At 59.1% G+C, this 16,956-nt stretch overlaps 1 protein-coding gene across 1 annotated transcript; it reads right to left on the bottom strand.

Annotated features, from left to right (window-relative positions):
* Window positions 1–719: 719 nt before the first annotated feature.
* Window positions 720–16,753, bottom strand: LOC130852005 (collagen alpha-1(I) chain-like). Its single transcript, XM_057732654.1, has 13 exons — window positions 16,557–16,753; window positions 16,077–16,368; window positions 15,473–15,904; window positions 14,900–15,186; window positions 13,523–13,696; window positions 12,304–12,479; window positions 12,000–12,107; window positions 10,050–10,781; window positions 9,617–9,711; window positions 8,550–8,673; window positions 7,937–8,054; window positions 1,191–1,353; window positions 720–824 (listed from the first exon to the last, which is right to left on the bottom strand). Exons 1-13 carry the CDS (start codon window positions 16,751–16,753, stop codon window positions 720–722), a joined length of 3,003 nt encoding a protein of 1,000 aa, XP_057588637.1.
* Window positions 16,754–16,956: the final 203 nt, after the last annotated feature.

Genomic DNA, 16,956 nt, shown 5'->3' with positions numbered 1-16,956 from the left:
AGGGGACACGGGTTCGATCCCTGCTGCAGGAAGATCCCACATGCCGCAGAGCAACTGAGCCCGCGCACCACAGCTATTGAGCCTGCGCTCTAGAGCCCGTGAGCCACAACTCCTGAGGCCCACACGCCTGGAGCCCGTGCTCTGCAACAAGAGAGGCCACTACAATGAGGAGCCGGCGCACCACAACGAAGAGTGGCCCCCGCTCGCCGCAACTAGAGAAAGCCTGTGTGCAGCAATGAAGACCCAACACAGCCAATAAAATAAATAAATAACAAATAAATAATAAAATTTATAAAAAAAAAAAGATTCATTTTTCTAAAACCAGGTGGGGTTTGCTCATGGAACGCAAGGGTGATTTACTAATAGAAAATATTTAATACAATTCTTCATATTAGTAAAGCAGAAGAGAGACATGATCTTAGTTCCTGCTCAAGTGCTTGAAGAGGCATTTGATAGAATTTGTCATATATTCTCTTCTGAAGTAAAATTTACGTACAGTCAAGCGGACAGGTCTTTAAAATGTTTGAAACAACCTTAAACCTGCAGAAAATTTTCCACTTTTTTCCCTGAACCATTTGGGACTGGGTTGCTGACCTGGTTCCCCATCACCCCCAAGTGCTTTACTGTGTATTTCCCACGAGAAAGGACATTCTCCTCACAAGCGGAGCACAGCAGTTGACATCAGGAAACTCACACGGGTGTGTTACTGCGCCTGCTCCTCAGACCCACCCCCTCAACCCCCGAGCACTTCCGTGTTCCAGGCCCGTCTTCCACTTTTCCCGGCCAACCCAGTCGTCGAGCCGCTTCTCCACGATCCCTGGTTCCTTTCCGCGGAGAAGGGTATTTCAGCGCGCAGATCTGCAGCACACAGCTCAGTGGGATTTCAGACAGGGACACACCCTGTGGCCAACCCCTCCAATCAGAACATCAGGCATGTCGGTCACCCCGACGTCACGCTGCCCCTGGAGGAGCATCCCCACCCCCACAGGCAACCGCTGCTCTGAGTTCTGTCACTTTCCTTGTTCTCCATTTGAAGAGACTCATAAGGTGTACACATTCTTGTGTCTGGCGTTTTTTTCCATTCAGTCTAACATTTTTTAGGTTCGTTCACGGTGTGGCATGTATGAGTACCTCATTCTTGTTTGCCCTGAAGAGGACTTCCTGGTGTGACTCTGCCACAATCTCCTTACCAGTTCTCCTGAGGATGAGCGCGTAGACTCTTCGCAGATCTTGGCGGCGACGCGTAGAGCTGCTGTCACCATCCTCACACAGGCTGCCTGCGGTCGTACGTCTCCATTTCTCTTGTAGAGGCGACTAAGAGGGGAATCGCTGGTCCCTGGGGTGGGTATATAACTGCAAAAGAGTTTTACAGCGTTGCACCGTCGTACATTCTCAGCAGCAATGCACGCGTCCCCTTCCTTCCATAATTTCACCAGCGTTTGGTGTTGATACTCTTTTCCATTTTAATGAAGGAGACACAAAAGTGGTGTCTCGTCGTGGTTTACGTCGCCTTTTCCTTAGCTTTGGCTTTCAAGTGTTTGACTGTGACGTGTCCAGATGTGGTTCTCTTGTGTTCCGGTATACTGGAACTTACTGTATCTATAAGTTTACGTTTTTCACCAAATTGGGGGGATTTTCAGCCATTCTTTCTTTTTTTTTTAGTTAATTAATTAATTTATTTTATTGGCTGTGTTGGGTCTTCGTGGCTGCACACGAGCTTTCTCTAGTTGCCGTGAGCGGGGGCTACTCTTTGTTGTGGTGCGCAGGCTTCTCATTGCAGTGGCCTCTCGTTGCAGAGCATGGGCTCTAGGCGCATGAGCTTCAGTAGTTGCGGCACATGGGCTCAATAGTTGTGGCTCACGGGCTCTAGAGCTCAGGCTCAATAGTTGTGGCGCACGGGCTTCGTTGCTCCGCAGCATGTGGTATCTTCCTGGGGCAGGGATTGAACCCATGTCCCCTGCATTGGCAGGCAGATTCTTACCCACTGCGCCACCTGGGAAGTCTCCAGCCATTATTTCTTGAAAAAAATTTTCTGGTCTATCCGTCTTTCCTCCTAATTACACACGTTAGACCTCTTGATATCGTCCCAGGGATTACTTAGTCTGCTGTTTAAATATATGTATTTTTCTGTTATTCAGTTTTGCTTTTCCGTGCGCTCATCGACACCTTTTGCAGGACCCATGCTGCTGGTCAGCACATCCAGGGATTTTTTTTTTTTTCATTTCAGACATTGGCTAGAAATTGTATTCAGTCCTGTTTTCTAGTTGTCATTTCTCAGTTGAGATTTTCCATTTGTTCCCTCATGTGTTCATTTGCTCCTTTAAATCTTTAGGCATATTTATAATGCCCATTCTGGTAAAGTTCTGGTCCACGAAATCCGGCCACTGAGGATCTCTTTCTAGGGACTTCTACCCTCTTAGCTATGGGTCATGTTTCCAAGCTTTTCTCCTGTCTAATAATTGTTTATTATATGCTAGACATTGTGATTGCTGTATTAAAAGTAGTGTACGTGACGTTGCCTTCTTTTAAAAGGTGTTGCTTTGTCCTGGATGGCAGTTAAAATCCTAGCAGATTGTACGGTCACGTCTGGCGTGGTGGCACGCTTTGGAAGGGTGGGTCTGTTTCAGATTTGTTCTTAGTGCTAGGTTTTGTCCTTTGTTCTGGAGTGTGATTCTTATTCCTAAATCCTGGCCTTTCTGGGGTTTTGCTTGATCACCCGAAGTGCCCAGTGAGGTTTCTCCCCTGGAGCTGGACAAGAACCTCCGTGTCACCGCATGGCCCCGTGGCTGGTTTCTTCATCTCAGCTCTCAGCCCCACAGTAGCCACCTCTGCGGGGCTTTGTGGAAGACTTCCCTGCACATATGCAGCCTGGCCCTCAGCCAGGATCTGAGGGGAACCCCCCTGCAGGCTTATAGTTGGTCTTTGTCCCTGTTCCTGATACAGAGCTCCTGAAACTTCTGGAATTTCCTGTGAAGACAGCAGTAAATGTGTCTTTTGTAATATTAATGGATGACTTTTGAAACCATGCAAGGATGGCATCTGGTTGCTGGGGAGCGAACCGTGTTGATGAGAGGGCTGGAACTTCCAGTCCTCCCACCCTGGCCTCTGGGGAAGGGAGAGGAGCTGGAGGTTGAATCAGTGATCAGTGGTCAATGATTTAATCAATCACGCCTAAGTAATGAAACCTCCATGGAACCCCCATGGGCAGAGCTCAGAAAGCTTCCCCACCGGTGAAGCAGGATGCATACAAACTCCACCGGAACGGAAGTTACTGTGTACGAGGCCCCGTCCTGGTATCTCTTCATCTGTATCCTTTAATATCCTTTGCAATAAACTGGTGATCTAGTGAGTAAACTGGTTTTCTGAGTTCTATGAGCTGTCCTTGCACATTAATCAAACTCAAGGAGGGGGTCCTTGGAACCTCCAGTCCATATGAAATCGGGCAGAAGCACAGGTGACAAGCTGGATTTGTGGTGATGGTCTGAGGTGGGGGCAGTCTTGTAGGACTGAGCCCTTAGTCTGTGGGGTCTGATGCTGTGTCCAGTAGATAGTGTCCGAGCTGAGTTAAGTTGTAGGGCCCCCAGCTGGTGCGGGAGCCCCCCTCAAGGGAATGGGTGTCAGACTGGCTCCTCTGTGCCCTCGTTGTGCTCCCTCCTGCGTGGGACGGACCCTGCCAGCTGCAGCCCCCCCAGCCCCTCAGGAGCCCCAAACCCTGACCTCTGCCTCCTCAGCCAGTAAGATCTCTGTTCTGGCTTCGGCTCTCTGAACCTTGGAAGGGAAACCAGGGCAAACATGGGGCTCACCTCGTGGCGCTCCGTCCTCTCAAGGGCTGCAGTCCCACGACACCTGTTGCTCGACTCCTGGAATAACTGTCTCATACAGTCGCCTGATGTCATCGTTGTTTATGGCAGGACGGTAGGTGTAACTCCGCTTATGATGTCCTGCCTGGAACCCACATGCATTCTTGATCAGATTTTCTTGATACGATGACACACATTTATACACGTCCCTGAGCCTTCCCCATGGCAAATGGGGGAGATGCTAAAATCATTTCTATTAAAGTAACTCAAAGTTTGTCTTCTGTTATCACTGTTACTTAATGTTTTTGCAAGTGGAGAAGAGAAAAATGATGCATAAAAATAGCAAAGGGGGGGCTCCCCTGGGGGCCAGTGCTTGAGACTCTGTGCTTCCACTGCAGGGGGCGCGGGTCAGCCCCTGGCCGGGGACTAGATCCCACAGGCCGCGAGGTCCAGCCGGTAACGACGACAACAATAATAATAAAATAGCAAAGGAGGAAACACGTCAGGTTTTCTCGTTTTGTTTCGTTTTGTTTGGGGTTTTTTTTGCAGCTATGATTAAATCCCTGGAAAACCCAAGGGGATCGATTTAAATTCTATTACAAACAGTATTTCAGCACTGTGCCTGGGAGAGAAACTGCATCATCCTTAGCCTTGGTCTGTACAAAAAACAGCTTGTTGGCATGAGGGATAATAAAGAAAAGATCCCACTGGGCATAGCTCTAGAAAGTTAGAATACTCAGGAATAAACCTAATGAGAAACGCATAAGATCCAAAGGAAGAGGACTAGGATCCCACTGAGGGACGCACACAGACTTGTGTGGACGCAAGGCGGGCCACGTTCTAGGGTCGGCAAACTCGGCATCATAAGGACAACGGTCGCCCCTTCTAGGCATTTGCCCTACAGATATGACTGCACGTGTGTGAGATGAAGCACGTGCAGGGTTATGCGTTACAGCACGACCCGCAGCAGCAAGATTGGAAACATCTCGAAAGGCCAGCAGGGCAGGTTAAATGAACCGCGGTGTGTGTACAAGGGGGGATGTGCCACCGCCAGCTCTCCAGGCCCTGAGGAAGGATAGTCGCCACTGTCGACGGTTGTGTGAAAAAATCAAGGTGCTGAGGGTACAGTACTTGGGCCCTGTGAAACGTGCATGTGTGTGGTTTTCTACATTAGGAACGGTTTGGCTCTAAGTAAAAGAAAATCTAACAGCATGATGTCAACAAATAGGCATTTATTTTTCTCATGAGGCCCTGAGGAAGTGGTCCCAGTCCTGGCTCGCTGCCCAGCACGGGCCTCCTCTTTCCATTCTGCTCTCTGCAGCAGGTCAGGGTCCCCCTCAGCCTTGTTGCCCCATAGTCGCAAGATGGCTGCTGGTCTCCAGCCCTCATGGCAGTGCCCAAGTCAGGAAGAAGGGGGTTGGGGAAGAGGCCCTGAGAGCCACATGGGTCCCACGTTCTATTAGAAAAACAAATGCTTCCTCAGTGTCCCTCTCAGCAGGCATTGCTTGTACCTCATGGGCCGGAACTGAGTTCGTGGTTGCTCCTGGCTGCCATGGAGGCAGGGAAATCGAGCATTTAACCAACTGTGAGGACCCTACAACAGAGAAAGGAGAAGGAAAAAGGCTGAGAATGAGCATGGCCTGAGTCATTTACTATGCTGGCCATACCTAGAATATCTTCAAAGGGACACAAAATAAATTGGAAACTCTAGTTGACTCTGGAAGGGAAACAGGGTGTCTGGAGTGTGGTAGGGAGTGGGGGTTCTTTATTCTATTCTGTGAATTTAATACTCAGTAAGTAAATGAAATATAATTTTCCAAAAAAGCAACCAATAACAAAAGTATGCCTTTAAAATGCCATATTCAGAAACTTTTAAAACATGTTTTAAAATAACATTTGGATTAAAGAGGAATTCATAAGATAACTTACAAAATACTTAGAATTTAACAATAATGGAAACTCTACAACTTAACATTTGTGGGACATGTTTAAAACAGTATTAGAGACAATTGTATACCTTTGAATATATTTATCTGAAAATAAGAAAGACTGAAAAAAATCAACTAAGTCAGGGATCTATAAAAATAGCACAGAATAAATCCAAATAAATAAAGAAGAAGGAAGGAAATAATAAAAACATAAACCAAGAAGGAACAAAAATGAAAAGTAGAAATGATGACAAAATCAAAGTGGGCTCTCTAAATAGTTTATTTCAAGAGTGACTAAGTGAAAAAAAGAGGTATAACAAAATATAGGACAAAGGGGGGTAAATAACTCTAGCCATATGATCATTATTCTAAATGTAGGAGAATTGTTTTAAGTATACACCAATAAGTTTGAAAAACTAGCCAAAATGTATAGATGCATAGAAAATTGAAAATACTGAAATCCAAACAAGAAGGAAGAGAAAACCACAAGAGCTTAATAACTGTTTAAAAAATTAAAATAGTAACCAAACCTCTCTCCCAGCACACGCTCGCGCACACACACTTCCCAAAGCTCCTAACCCAGTAGTTACCACAGGTTAGATCTACCAAACCCTCAGTTGTTCCAGAAAAAGAGAAATGGAGGGAAAGTGGTCCAACCAATTTTATGAAGCTAGTATAAAGATTTAAAAAAGAAAAAAAAAAGAAGCACACGATAAGTAAACCAGTTTTATTTATGATCATGAATTTTAAAAATCTTAAAGTATTAGGTAGCTAAAAATCCAACCATATGTTAAGGTCACATAAAGTTTCTCTCGGTAATTTAAAGGTAGTTCATACCAGAAATTTTAACACAACAATTCACCAGGTTAAAGAAGAAAAGAAATGTAATCATTACATTGATGCCAGATAAAGCATTTGATAAAGTTTAATACATACCAATGATTTAAAAAAAAACTTTAGAAATAGAAGCTAGAAGAACTTTTCCTAATTAATAAGGACTGTTTTGCTCAAATCTCTGGCAAGCTTAACAGACACACTTTGCATGCATTCCCTTCGGGGTTGGAAATAACAAAAGAATGTTCATTCTTACAGTTACTATTCAGTGTTATTCTGGAAGTCCTGGCCAATGCAATAAGACAAGAAAAAGAAATCAGTAGTTTAGGAACTAGATGAAGGGAGACAAAATTGCATCACCATGTCTTTTCAAATAACATGTTAACTTACACGGAAATGCCAAAATAATCAACAGATTAACTATTAGTACTAATCAGAATTTAACAGAGCTGCCCAATACAAAGGTCAATAGTATTCCTTCAAGTCACTGAAAAATACATATATAACAGGAAAGATGTTATTTTCAAAAAAAACAAAAATTATAAAATATTCAGGAATTAATCTTGAAATCCACAAATCCTTTATGGGGGAAAAGAACCCTGAAATATCTTTCCAAACCTTAACAGAAAACTGGAATGGGTGACACTTTTCTGCCATGTTCATGGGCTGGGGCCAGGCTGTGAAGGCGATGCTACTGCACTCATGCTGCTCTTGCCTTGGCCACACTTGCTGGTTCTGGTGCCCAGACTTCTGTGGGTTTGGAGACCTGCAGGAGGCTCTGAGCATTGGGGTGGGTCTCTGCTCTGTTGGCGTCGTGGGCCCTCTGGGTCTGCCTGTGATCCCAGCTGGCCCATGGCTGGATGGAGCTGCCCTGGCCCCCACCCCAGCACTTGCATCGAGGGGCTGGGCTCTAGTCTCCTAATCCATGGTGTTGGGACCCAGCCTTCCCCAAGGCTGCCCCTCCCATGGCTCCCAGGACAGGACGTCCTGGCCCCTCTGCCCCACACAGTTGGTCACAGGTCAGTGGGCTGTGTTGGTGTTCTCTGCTCAGCCCTCCATGGCCTGAGAGAGACACTGGGGTGGTGACCACACCTGCCTGGTTCTTCCCAGACCATCAGGCCAGGAATGCCGGGCCGTGCTGCAGCACGCCCATCCGCCATCTGGCTCAGCCGAGCTGCCGTGTGTGTGTGTGTGTGTGTGTGTGTGTGTGGTGGGGATGGGGGCCTGGGCCTGGACCCTGCAGGAGATCTGGAGTCAGCGCCCCCCTGAGCCTGGAGCTTCCAGAGAGGTTGGAGGGGGCAGGCCAGGGGATCTCCCTTCTGTCCAGCCACCTGATCCTGGGCTGGCTGCACGACACCAAGCCAGTCACGTGACCTCTCTGGGGTGTAGGTCCCAGCCCCGAGGAGACCCTTGGTGAGGGCTTTCCCTGCCACAGCTGGGGACACAGGGTCCAACTCGGGCTCAGGGGTGAGATGTGAAGAGGTTTGGGGCCCTGGGAAGGCCAGAGAGGCAGAGGCCGGGGACAGGGAGGAGGGGTGGGGCTGTGGGCAGAGTGTGCCAGGGCTGTGTGAGCCTGAATGCGGAGAGGACGGGCAGCAGCAGAACAGGGTCTGCAAAATTGGCCACATTTGAGCCCTTGCCCCTCTGAGCTTCTCTGGTTCGGCCCCAGGGCCCTCAACATCTTCACATTCCATCCCCGAGTCTGGGTCAGACCCTGTGTCCACCAGCATGGGAGACAGACATGGGAGGGGGTGTGCAAACAGCGGGGCAGGGGGCTGACGGGAGTGTGGGTCTGTTCCTGTGGGCACTGGAGAGCCACGGCAGGCTTTAAAGCAGGGGACTGCCCTGCCACGTGTGTGCTTGTGTTGGCAGCTGGAATAGGGCAGGGAGGGGGCAGGTGGGGGAGGACTGCCTGGGGGGTGCTGGAGTGGATGGAGGGTTAGGAGGCTGGACTGATGCGGGAGGGACAAGAAGGAATGACTCCCACCCCTGAGCAGCCAGGGGAGGGGCGCCTCTGAAGGAGGTGGGGGCAACAGCGAGGGTCCTGAGGCCAGCTGGCAGCACCGCTGGCTCTCAGAAGGAGTCTCGGCTGGGGACAGCGAGCAGGGTCCCTGGCACATAAGGGAGATCAAAGCTGGGGGCTCCTGTAGCTCAACCAGGAGGGGGCGTCAGGGCCCAGTGACAGAGAAGAGGCTTGGGGGGAGGGTCGAGGCATGGCGGGCAGAGAGGCAGGGGAAGCCCTGGGTCGCTGGGGGGTGTGAAGCTGGCACAACTTCACTGGCCAGGAGGTGATGACCATCAAGAGTCCTTACTTACTTCTAGAAATCTGTCTTCATGACTCAAAACCCGACAGCGATGCTGTGTGCAGAACTACCTCTAACCAGAAATCTGGAAACTGTCTTAATTAATACCCAGCATTAGGGGATGTTTTCAGTAAACATCGGTCCAGCCTGAAGGATGGATCATTCTACAATCCTGCACATCATGTTTTCACCGTGTCTGTTGGGGTGATCTTTCCACAACTCGCATCTGACCATGTCACTCCCCCGCTCAAGCACGTCCCATGGCCCCTGCTGCCCTCGTGCTCCTCCCTCCAGCCTCGCCTGCAAGCTGGCGTTCACACCTCTGCCCTGTGGACCACACCAGGCGCTTCTCCGGGGTCCACCTTTGCTCCGTGGGGCCCCTGCTTGCACCTCTCAAGACTCACCCGGACTCTCCTGCCCTCTGAGCACCTCCGGCCTCTCCACTCTGTGCCGCCATTCTGATGCTCTCCCCCTAGTACCTTCTCTGTTACCCCTCCCTTTGGGGCCTGCGGGTGTGGTCAGTGCGGGCAAGCTGGGCACATGGGAGTGAGGAGGGGCCTGGGAGCGTGGGGGAAGCAGCCGGCCCTCCAGCTGGTCCCCAGGGCCCAGCCCTCCCTGGTGCCCCACACCCCCCACCCCCCACCCCCCACCAGGGCCCCAGGAGGCTCTGCGCCGCGCTGCTCCCGGCTCTTGGCGGCCCCTGCAGACCTCGCCGAGACTCCCCGCCCTTAAAGGCAGAGAGAGTGCACACCCTCCCTGGCTGCGGCGGGCGTTCTGGCCCAGCCCACAGCAGGACATGGGCGCCCAGCAGCTGACTGTCGATAGCGCGGAGGCGTGGAGGCAGGGCTGAAGGAAGGGGCACCAGCGGCAGCGAGCCTCCCAGGCCCTCCCGGCTGGCTTCATCCCTGCCACTCCCCGCGAGACCACACAGGCCCCCCGCGCCTCCGTCTCTGCTCTCTGCTGAGCCCCGCCGGCTCGGAAGCGCCGAGACAGGCTTCCCGGGCTCAGCAGCGCCCACCCCCGCCGGCTGCCAGCTGGCCCCGCCACCCCGCCCCTCTGCGGACCATCTCCCCGCCTGTCACCTCCTGGGCCAGCAGGTCCCACCCCTAGCTTCCCCCGGGGGCCAGGCCTGACGTGGCCAGGAGGTGGACACGGCCTTGGGTCACCACCGGGGAGGAATTCACCTCTTCCCGGGGGTGCCCTCCGCCCTCCCGCCGGTGGCGCCCGGCCTCGCCAGGAATGCGCGCGCGGGGCCGGGCGCGGGCCGAGGCGGGCGCTGGAGCGCGGCCGGGTGCCGGGCCCGCCGCGACACGCTCGGGGACGCCGTGCGCTCGGGCGCCTTGTGCCGCCGCCCGCGCCGCCCCGTCCGGCCAGATGCTGGGGGGTCGGGAGCCCGTCTCCCCGCCCCTCCTCCGCGCCGGCCACGTGCCCGACGGGAGCACAGGCATCCGCGGCCCTGGCCCTGCCCTGCCGCGGCGCTGGGATGCGGTGCGCGGCCTCGCGGAAGTCTCCGGACTCCCCGCGGGCCCCGCCGCGCTCCATCTTTTCACCTTGGGAGGAATGCGTTCCTGCACCTGAGGGACCATGCCGTGCCCCCACCTCCAGGAAGCGTCCCTGGCTGCTGGGGTCGCAGGATGCCTCCTCCTCCTCAGCCCCCCCGTGCAGACCCTGAGGACCTGGCCTGGCCCTGCCCCTCTCCGTGTCCCCAGAGGGCGGCGCCCGGTTGGGAAAGGGCACGCAGGTCTCCGGCAGTCCCTGGCCGGGCCGGGTCTGACCCGGTGGGGTGGGTGTGCACACATCCGGTGGGCAGGAGAGTGACCGGCGCAGAAGGTTCCCCGCGAGCCAGGCGCGTGGCTTCGAGGCCGAGCGCCCCCCCCCTTCCTCCGTGGAGCCCTCCTTGACTCCCTTCTCCTTGGCTGGTGGGGCACATGGCTGAGGCCGAAGGAGCAGGTCCCAGGCCAGCTCCAAGCCCCCTGCCTCTGGGAGAGGTGCTAATTACTGTAATTAACACCTGCCGATGAGGAGACCCAGGGAAGCTGCTGAGCTGGCGGGGCTGAGCTAGCCTATCCCCCCCCACCCCCCAGCCCCCCCTCCCGTGCCCCCAGGAGCTCCCGAGGAGACCCCTCTGCCACCCCTCCCACTTGGGGTTTTGAGATTCTTTCTTTCTTTCTTTGCACCAGGTCTCAGTTGCAGCACAGGAGCTCCTCAGTTGCAGCACGCGAACTCTCAGGTGCAGCGTGCATGTGGGATCGCGTTCCCCGACCAGGGATCAAACTCGGGCCCCCTGCATTGAGAATGCAGAGTCTTAACCACTGGGCCACCAGGCAAGTCCCTGGGGTTTTGAGATTCTGTCCCTCAACCCAGGCTCAGAGGCTGGCCCCTCATCCCAGGGTCAGGGGTGCTTGGTGGTGCTGGAACACAGGGTAGGGCCCCCATTGTACTGGGTGAGTGGCAACTGTCAGTGGCTCAGAGAGGATGTGGGGGAAGGGCAGGAAACAAGCAGATTTGGGGGCGAGGGGCCCAGGATCAGCGCTGGCTCCTTTGTGGTCAAAGGTGAGGCCAGGACGTCCTGGGGCCTCAGGGTGGGTCAGCTGTGCAGGGGCACGGGGATGGAGGTGAGCAGGACTAGGCCCAGCTGGCAGGGGGGGAGTCGGCCTCTGACCCCCAGGGTGGGTTGGGGGAGGGGTGGGGCTGGTGTGGGAGGTTCCCAGGCTGACGGTGGCGAGCAGATCTGGGCCCCCAGGTGAGAGGCTGGGACCACTGCCCGGCTGGCAGGAAGTCTCTGGGGCATCCGAGGAGAGGGGCTAGGCCCTGGGAGCTGGGGTTCAGAGCCTGAGGGAGCAGGGGCTGGAGGTCCACCCCCCTCTGCCCTCCCCCCCCCCGCGCCCCCAAGGCCTGGCTGGCAAAGCCTGGGCGCGCCCAGCTCCCTGGAGTTGGCAAGGATCAAAGGGCGGAAAGCCGTCCTCCGCCCTCGCCCACTGAGACAGGAATCCGTGGCCCCGGGGGACGGAATCCACAGCCACATTCCGGGTGCCCTGGTCGCCGCAAGGCAAGGGTGGGGCAGGCTGGAGCGCCAAGGCTGGCACGGGGCAGCGTGGGAACCCCGCCGCTGCCAGCGCCCGGGCCGGCGGCACCTCTGGCGGCCCCGGCCGTGGCCTTCACCCCTCCGCCCTCCCTCGAGGGCCTCCGCGGGGCCCCCGTGGGCTCCACAGGGCGAGGCAGCGGGGGGGCCTGCATCTCTTCTGCTCACGCAAGGTCACCCTCACCACCCCGGGGCGGGGCGTGCGCAGCCCTGACCCCCACCCGGCACCCTGTGCAGGCAGACCCTGCCCCTCTGGGCCTCAGGGGGCCTCGGAGGGGAAAGGGCGCCGGCAGGCTGCCCTGGTGGAGGGCACGCTGAGGGACAAGATCCTGGCACACGCAGACGTGCTCGCACACGTTCGCCCTCAGCCTGCGGCGACTTGCTTGCTGGCAGGAAGGCGGCCTCGCCTGTGCCGGCTGCAGCCCCAGAAGCTCCCGGAAGGGTCTGTTCCCGGATGGTTGGACTAGAGCTGAACTGCCCTCCAGACTCCCGCCCCGTGGGTGCGAGGCCACTGGCCTGCTGAGGTGGCAGCCTTCAGAGGCACCCGTGAGGGGCGGGGCGGGGGGGAGGCCCTGCTCCAGAGAGGGGGGACAGCGCCCAGCCAGGCTCCGGCTGGGGGCCAGAGCCCAGTGCTCTGCCTAGTAGTCGGCCCTGCCTAGCCAAGGCAATGCCTTCCCACCCCCACTTTACAGGTGGAGGAACTGAGGCCCAGAGAGGTCAGGTGATTTTCCCAAAGTTACACAGCAAGGTAGAGGCAACACAGCAGATTCAAGGTGGACTTGAAAACCCCTGCGGACCCGACCCTTGCTTTCCTGAGAGCCAGTGTGGGTGGCATCCCCGTCTCTGGTCTCAGTCTCCTCACCTGGGGAGAGGGCTCACAGGAACCACCTGGCGGAGCCGTCAAGAAGCCCGGCAGGCGCCAGCCAACAGCCAGGCCCCTCGGGCCCCCAGTCCCCACTCCCGGCTCCCAGATGAGAGGCCCTGACGCACCCCTGCCCCGCATCCAAAACACGGCGCCCCCTGGTGGCCACTGGTGGCATGGGGCCACCTGTCCTCTGCCCTTGGGTGACTGACAAGCCTTTCTTCTCCAAGTGGGTGAGAGAGGACCTGAAGAGGGGAGGGGCGGAGGGGCGGGGAAGAGCGCAGGCTCTGGGGGTCGGCCCTGTGGGGGCCACAGGCAGTGGGGCCGCTGGGCCTGGGGGCTGGTCTGTGCAGGGGAGGCTGCAAACACCTGGTCAGGAGCTTGGAGGGGATCCTGCGGGCAGCTGGAGGCCATTAGGGCCGAGGGACACTGTCCCCTGGAGGCTGACCGCAGGGGAAGCAGGGACTAGGGCAGGGTCTGCACGTGAGAGGGGCACAGCCCCAGCTATGGGCGGGCGCAGAGGCTCAGGGGACGCTCAGCTGTAGGGTGTGGTCAGTCTGAGGCTTTGGCAAGTCCAGGCGGGGAGAAGTGCTGGCCAGGCCCCCACGGTCTTCAGGAGATTGCGATGCCCACGCCCTTTCAGCCTAGAGCGGGGCCCCCGTGGGAGGCCTCCCCCTGCTCCTCCACCCTTGGAGGCGCGGCCTGAGCCTCACCTGTCCCCGAGCAGCTGCCAGCACGTGTGGAACGGGAAGTGGATGGTGAGGCTCCCAGTCCACCCGGGCTCCTCGCTGGCCTCGGCGCCCGGCCTGGGGTCAGGCCGCGGGCACCATGCCACCTCTCTGGTCAGAGCCGGCAGGCTGTGATGGCCGCAGGCAGGAGGGACAAGGCTGGGGGTGGATGGAACTCAGGGTCATCCACCAGCCCCAAAACCCTGAGGGGGGCACAGAGAGGCGCCTTGAAGGGCAGTGATCACAGGCACAGAGGGGCCGGGCCAGTCCACGGGGCCCCACTGGCCTCTGATAAAGGGCTGAGGTCCAGGGACACCCGCCTGGCCTCGGCACAGGGCAAAGGGACAAGTCTTGGCCTGTAGCTTGTGGCCCCCGCTCCTTCCACTACCAGCCCCGGGGGGGGGGGGCAGTGGGTGCAGGGCAGGGCAGGCACAGGTCTGGGAAGCCACCCTGGGCCCCGTTTGGGGAGAGGCCCTCAGGGCTCGCCCTCACCGCAGGGGCATTCCCGGCACCCCCCCAGGGAGGGGGCTCCATGCACCACAGTTGTTTTGGTTCCGGTGGTGACTGTCCCCCTGCAGGCTACCAGCTCCCCAGCACATCTGCCCAGAGGACCCCTCCTCCCTGGGACCAACCAGTCCTGGCCTACGGTGAGTGGCAGCTCCCACCCTTGGTGCCAGCGGCCAGCACGTCAGGACTGGGAGCTTCCTGTGGCTGGCTCCCCTTCGGGGCTCTGTTGTCACGGGAGCCGGGGGAGACCCCTCGGCTTGGAGGATGAGCTGGGCTGAAGATCTGTGCCCCGGGCACAGGCCTGCCCTCCCCAGGAGCTGGGCCTGCCACACAAGCCTGGACCCTCAGATGGTACCGTGCTCCTTAGCAAGGGCTAAGGGGCAGGGCTGGGCAAACCTGCAGGGGTCCAACGTCCCCAGGGGCTGGTACCTGGGACCCCCCCCCCACTGCATTTGCACAACTCCCCGTGGAAGTGGCCAACACATGCGTGTGTACACACGCACACTCCTGTGGGCACATGGGCACGCATGCTTGCTTGCGTGAGCACATTCACACCAGCACACACTCCACAGGCCCACGCCTTCACACACGAAGGAGCACACACGCTTGCAGGACCATCCCCACACCCGGCACCAGGGAGCCGACCCAAAGGGGCGGGGCGGGGGCTCCGTGGCTGAGTCTGTCCTGCGCATAGTTGTAACAAGCCCCCCTCACGGTTCACCAGACGCCGGTGCAGACACTGTTCAAGTATCAACCCCCAGAACCCTGACGGATGCTCCAGTGATGGAAGAAACGCCCCTGGCACAGAGGGGGAAACCGAGGCAGTGGGGGCGGGGGTTGGGGGCGGGGACGCACTGGCGGCCGGGCTGCAGCACCTGGAGGAACCCGGCGGGGCGGCTCCGCGAGGAGGAGGTCCGGGCGCGCCCCGCCCCGTCGGGGAGCCGGCCTCCTCTCGCCCCCGCGGGCTGGGGCCGGCCCAGGGCGGAGGGGTCGCCGAGGCCGCCGGCTGCCCCGGGAATTCCAGGCGCGTGTGTCAGCGCGCTCGGCTCCGCCACCTCCTCGGCCCCCTCGGCCCCCTCGGCCCCCTCGGCGGTTTGGCGCGGAAAGCTGGATTCCCGAGGGGGCGGGGGAGGCCCCCAGGCCTAGGGCGGGGGCGGGGCCCACCCCTGCACCCCCAGAACGGCCCTGGCAGGAGCTGGCCTCCCCTCCACCGCCTCCCAGTTTCCGCGCCCCGAGGGATCGCCGCTCTCCCGGGGAGGGGGCAAGGAGGGCTGGCGCAGGAGGACTCTGGGGAAGCGGGCGCCCCTGGCCCTGGGTGCCCCGCACGTGCGCCGGGAGTTCTCACCACCTCGGAGGGCGGGCCCTGCCCTGCCCAACGAACAGATGAGACCCCCTAGGTCACGACCGACCAACTGTTTCTGCGCAAACCTCCACGTGAGTTGGGGGCGGCGTCTGGGTCTTGGGCGCGAATCCCAGCTGTGCCTCGATTTTCGCATCCGGAACGCGGGTACCTACCTCGCAGAGCGTTGCGCAAATCAAAGGGACGGCGGCGACCGCCGTCTGAGCCCGGGATGGGGGTCCTGCCCGGGAACCAGGTCGCGGCCCCCCCCTCCCCCCGGCGCGCGTCCGCGCGGGGGCCCAGGACGCCCGCACGAGCCGCGCCTCCGCCCTGCCCGCCCGGGCTCGCCCGGGGCTGCCTGGAGCCCCCTCCGGGCCGCGCTGCCCGAATCCCGCGCCCGCCGCAGGCCCGCCCCGGCGCTGCCCGGCCAGCGGCCTCGACAGGCCCCGGCGCGCTCGGGCCCGGGCGGGGGCGCGGCCGGGAGGCGGCGGAGCTGCCGGCGCGCGGTGGGGGGCGGGGGGCTGGGGGGCGCGGCTGGGAGGGGCCGGGAGGGCGGGGGCGGGGAAGCCCGGGGGCCGCCGTGGGGGCGGGGCTGCGGGGCGGCTGAGACCCCGGACCCCCCGGTGGGTGCCCTTCCCCCCGCCCCGCCGCTGGCGCCCTGGGCGCCCTACGCCCGTTTCACTGCGCGGGAACGGCGGGCTGGGGGTCCGTGTCCCTGTAGTCGGGGCGCTGAGGGGAAGGCGGGCGGCACCGCGCAGAGGAGCGCGTGGCCTTGGGCCCCGCCTCCGCCTGCCGCTGCCCTCGCCGGCGCCCACCCCCTCCACCCCGGGCCGGCGCATGGGCCCCGAGGACGGCCGGGAGGGGGCCGGCGGGCGCAGTGCCGGCCACGGCCGCTAGGCGGCGCGGCGGAGCCCGCCCGGTTCCCCGGGCGGTGGGGTCGCAGGTGCGGACCCAGGGCCCCCCTCCCCGCCCGCTCTTGGAGTTTCTGTGCCAGAGGCGGACAGGGAGGCGGCTATTTGGGGCCTGAGGTGGATGAAATTGGGGTCCGCAGCCGTGTCTCCGTGAGGTGACCTTAGGCGCCCGGCCCAGGCTGTGCCTCCGGCTCCCCTGTGAAGCGGGGGGAGGGAGGGAATCCCCTGCCTGTGGGTCCCCCTTGTCCCGGGGGAAACAGGCCTGGGGAGGCTGGGGCTCTGCAGGCGGGGCGGGCGGACCGCTGGCCCAGCCGGAGGAGGGGAAGGTGGGCCCAGGCTCAGCTGCGGGCGGGGCTGGGCCAGGAGAGGGTCCTCCGGCCCCAGAGGCCCCTGCCCTGAGCCTGGGGGCTCTGGGGGCCCGGGCCTGCGGCTGGACAGCTGGGAGGGCACGTCGGTCATCAGGGCCTGGCCACGCTGGGGAACAGCGGGGGTGGGGCGGGGGGAGGTGGGGGAGCCCGGCCTGCAGCAGTGCCCCCCCCATACCAGAGCTCAGGCTGCAGGCACCAGCCCTGCACTCAAATCAGGCTTCCGGGGACGTGGGGACGTGTGTATACACACAGCTGATCCACTTCGGTGAACCTCAAAACTGGCACAAGAGTGTA

This window comes from Hippopotamus amphibius, chromosome 4, assembly GCF_030028045.1.
Source record: "Hippopotamus amphibius kiboko isolate mHipAmp2 chromosome 4, mHipAmp2.hap2, whole genome shotgun sequence".
NCBI classification, from domain to species: Eukaryota; Metazoa; Chordata; class Mammalia; order Artiodactyla; family Hippopotamidae; genus Hippopotamus; species Hippopotamus amphibius.
Note: the sequence above shows the minus strand (reverse complement) of the source record. Positions and strands in the feature narration are given on the sequence as shown.